Consider the following 4,584-nt stretch of genomic DNA (forward strand, 5'->3'; position numbering starts at 1 on the left):
TGGACTTGATGACCTTTGAGGTCTTTTTAACCTGGTTGATTCTATGATTCCATGATTTCCTCCTGTCTTTGTGAATTCATTCACCCTGTCTTTTGGAATTACAGTCCAGAAGTCTAACAATCTCCATTTAACAGGCATAACTGGGTGACTTAGAACGAGAATTCAGCATTTCACTCCTGAGTCAAATGTCAAATTTGCACAACCTGTACCCATGAATGAAACTTTGAACAAAATGCTTTGCTGGATGTCATAGAATCATAGGATTTTAGGGGTTGGAATGGAGTTTAGAGATGATCCAGCCCCAAGCCCTGCCCTGGGCAGGGACACCTCCCAGCAGAGCAGGTTGCTCAAGGCTCATCCAACCTGGCTGTGAACACTGCCAGGGTTGGGGCAGCCACAGCCTCCCTGGGCACCCTGGGACAGGGTCTCACCACCACAACAGGGAAAATTTTTTCCTAATATCTAACCTAAATTTCCCCTTTGAATTTGTAGCTGTATCAATCTTTAAGCTGTTGTTCAACTCTACCAGAGCATCCCAGAAACCTTTCTGCCCATGAGCCCCAGGCATGATCAGCCTGAGAAGGACTTTATTAGAGACAGAAAAATGTTAACTAATAAACAGGCCAAAGTAATTAAAAATGTAAAATCTTAATAGTAGACAGTGATGATTAACATTAAAGATAGGACAGTTTATTCAAAGGCACAAATTAACATACTTAAGGTATTTTAAATTTGTGATTTAAAAAACTAATTTGTGCTGTTATTTAAAAGGGTAACAAATCCCTGAATCCTGGTAAATCAGTAAGCCACAAAGTTAAGAAATAGTTTTGAAATTCACTACTTGCTTGTGATAATTAGGTGCAAATTCTACAAAGCAAACACACCGTGAAAATTGAGGACAAAGAATCCTCCTGTCGAAAAATCACTGTGAAATTTCAGGAGGACTTGGTTGGTGGAGCTGTAAGCTGTTTCCAGAGCTGTGTTCCCACTGAACACTCCAAGCTGAGGTGAGTTATGGTCGGGACCATCCCTTGGAAATGAAACATAAAAAAGTCAGTTAAAGAACTCTTGTTCTGAACATTTAAATGAACAATCTTTTCTCTGGAGAGCAGGTTAAAATATGGTACAAACCTTTTTCTAATGGTTTTAAATGAATTTGTTTTCTTTTTATTTCTAGCAACACTGAGCATTCTTTCTAACTTCAAAGGTTGATACTCTTTGAGACACCAGTTGGGTTTGGGTGGAAAGAAATATAGGTTCAGACAGGAGGAACATACAATACAAAGCTTAAAGACATGGAGGAACAAGGCCTGAAATCCTGGCTTAGAAAATATACAGACTATGTCTATCAGCCAAGATGAAATATTAAGAACTTAAAAAAATCTTACTTAATGCCTAAATTAGGTAATGTCTAAAGCTGGCAAAGAGTTTTGCTACAGCTAATATCTATGACTCATATGTTCATGGAACCTGCAATTCAACACAATGCAGAATATTACATCACTTCCACCTCACTTAGAAAGGGAAGAGCTCAAACAAGATCCTATTGATAAGTGATTTTGAGTTTCATAGTACTTTTGGAGCAATATTCTCATCGAGTTCAAACAGGGAATATAGTATTTTTACTTGTTTGTTTCCTGCTGTTCTTCAGCACATACAACCCAAAGAGCAATGCCAAGGAAAGCTGCAGCCTGGGACAGTGAGAGCTCTTAAGTCAGTCAGAAACCAATCACTGCATACCATACTGCAATGTAGTCGTTCACAGGTTCAGTTTGGAGCAAGGTAAAGTTGATATAAATCCCATGGCCTGGAGGTACAATAATCAACCAAGTACAGTCCTTGGAATTTGGGTATTCATCTGGAAATCCTGGGGAATAAACTGTACCGTTCTGAGCAGTTACGTTATAGCCACAAGGAGCTGAAAAGAAAAGAGATGCAAAAAATTAGTAGGAGAAACAGTTTTTCATGTGATGAATGGAAGGAACATCAAAATGCTACCAAATTCTAAAGGCTCCACAGGACAAGACAACCTCGGTCTAAGGACAATGTTTTCCTTGGTCGGTTGCTTCTCAAAGGCAGAAAATATTGCCATTTCTCCTGGCATCTTATGGATTTATCCACCCAAATCTACTGGGAATATTGCTTCAATATAATTGCTGAAACTAAGTCAGCACACATTTTACAAGGAGCACCTTTGACTTGGATTCAAGATTAAGAAAGAAATGAGCAAACAAGTCCTGCATGTTTCCATACAACTGAATCCTAACTGAACTGGAACACAATTTTTTGTGTTTGAGCCATGTTTACTGGTGATTCGTTTGCAGATTGTATGCTAATTATTCTTCTGACAAGCAAAATGGAGATACAGACACAAATTAGCTCACACTTGCTGACTGAAATGCGTAGCCAAGTCGAAGCTATGGAGAGGCTGATTTTATTCAAGGGTAGAAAATATGCAATAATGTGCTCTCTTTTGAGCCTCAGTTTGGGAGAACTGACTGATTATGGATGCAAGCATGTGTCTGAGTAGACATATGGTCATTAATGCAAATTAATGAGTCTCACTCATTCGAGCAAGACTTTAATCTCATCTATGGGCACTCTAGAACTTTGCTCATTAGCTCTTGCCATAAAGCTTATGCTATTATTGCCCAAGCCCTGCCCTGGGCAGGGACACCTCCCAGCAGAGCAGGTTGCTCAAGGCTCATCCAACCTGGCTGTGAACACTGCCAGGGTTGGGGCAGCCACAGCCTCCCTGGGCACCCTGGGACAGGCTCTCACCACCAGAACAGGGAAAACTTTTTTCTATATCTAACCTAAATTTTCCCTCCTCCAGTCTGAACCCATTGCCCCTTGTCCTGTCTCTGCAGTTCCTAACACAGAGTCCATCTGCAGCTCCTTGTAGGACCTTCAGAGATTGAAAAGTTGCTCTGAGGTCTTCATACATTAGGACTAAATACACTAATATTATACTTTAGTAGAGTAAGTCATGTTCACACCTGTTATACAAAGAACAACCTAAACTTCATGGATTCTTTGACACTGGATTTAAGTAACAACATGAGGAAAAGAAGCTTCTGTTCATCTTTCAGCATCAAATATACTGACCATACACTCTGCAATGCAAACCTGTAGCACCATTAGCCTCTTGTGATGATAGAAATAATTTCTTTCAACCTATTTTATATATTTTAGCTGGTGGATTACCTATGACACCACTTCAGCTCTGCACAATGACTTCCTAGCTTTGCCATGACAGCCTATATGAGACTTTATCAAAGACTCTAAAAGAATGTCAGAAATTTTGTTTCTGCACCTCTATTTTTCAGATAAAAAAAAAAGTTTTACAGTGTGAAATATTATATGCTACATTTCTCATAAATCAGAAAAAAACCCCAACCAAATAAAATCACATTGAGTTTAAGATAATTTCTGGCAGTCTCATGAGTTCTCCTAATCAATACAACTTGGCAGATATTAATAGGAACAATAAATCACTGCTGAGGAGCACAAGCCATAAACTATTTATGGTTTATAAAAGCACATAGTATTCTGTCTTTATCTGCTCACACCACAGCTGATGACCAAGGTGCAGTTGTCTAGCCAAGCTGCATGACCTACGTGCACACAAACAAGGAAACACAACCCAGCAAGGACTGTGAGCTCTGAAGAGAAGGAACTAGCAGCAAATTACCTTCACATCGGGGGAAATGGTAGTTCCAGTTCCTGTTGATGCCATGCTGGCAGGTGAGGACAGGCTGACCCCTCAGCACATAGCCAGGGTAGCACTCGAAGGACACCGACTGACCCACGCTGTAGTCTGAGTTGACGATGTATCCGTTCAGAAAAGGAGGAGGATCAGGGCAGTTCTGCAACTCATAGGCTGGAAGAGAACAGAAGGACTTTTTATTGCTTAATGAACTGTCAAGGCAGGAATTACACATTGATATCAACTCTGCAATGCATTCCATGAGAGATAAAAACTGGAATGCCAAGCTGCAGTAAGAGAGGGATTATACAACAAGGAATAAATCAGCCATTGGGACCATCCAGATCTCTGTAAAGAAATGATAAAATTAGCTCTAGAGATAAAACCTAGAAAAGAACAAAATCCGGAATAGAATGAACTTTGAGCTCCATCAGAAATTTCGAGAGGAATCTCAGATAAACAAAGGACACAAGGCCTGAAGATGGAACATTGTTGTATAGTAGTTTACATCATTTACAAACTTTAAGTTCAGACCTAGTGCCTAAGGTCTGAGGAGTAATTAGCTTTGTACTAGTCATGCTATGCAATAATGACAAGATTTATTTTGAGAAAGTTTTCTTCTTTTCCCTAATTCCTTTAGGGGATCCACAATCCAGTGCTTCTAACACCACAAAGGTGGAAGACCTGTGGCTGTACCAGAAATATTCTGAAATCCTCTATTAAATCAGATCCTTCTTCTCCCAGATAAGTAAAAATTGAGAAAAGAAATAAAAACTTAACAATATAAGAGTTAATTGCTGCTGGAAAGGAAATATAAAATGGCTTACTCTAGTTAAACTGTGGTTTATTAAAATCTAGTGCTAAATCTAGTAATG

At 39.4% G+C, this 4,584-nt stretch overlaps 1 protein-coding gene across 1 annotated transcript in view; it reads right to left on the reverse strand.

Moving 5' to 3' along the window:
- Window positions 1-3,883, reverse strand: part of LOC103802000 (CUB and sushi domain-containing protein 1-like) — a gene marked incomplete at both ends in the record, with an annotated part of 18,781 nt that extends 14,898 nt beyond the window's left edge. The window contains 3 exons of the mRNA XM_009074438.1: window positions 885-1,030; window positions 1,741-1,918; window positions 3,695-3,883. Of these exons, the coding sequence (XP_009072686.1) occupies window positions 885-1,030; window positions 1,741-1,918; window positions 3,695-3,883 (513 nt within the window). The remainder of the gene's footprint in view (window positions 1-884; window positions 1,031-1,740; window positions 1,919-3,694) is intronic.
- Between the last annotated feature and the right edge of the window lie 701 nt (window positions 3,884-4,584).

Source organism: Acanthisitta chloris, unplaced genomic scaffold (genome assembly GCF_000695815.1).
Source record: "Acanthisitta chloris isolate BGI_N310 unplaced genomic scaffold, ASM69581v1 scaffold12505, whole genome shotgun sequence".
NCBI classification, from domain to species: domain Eukaryota; kingdom Metazoa; phylum Chordata; class Aves; order Passeriformes; family Acanthisittidae; genus Acanthisitta; species Acanthisitta chloris.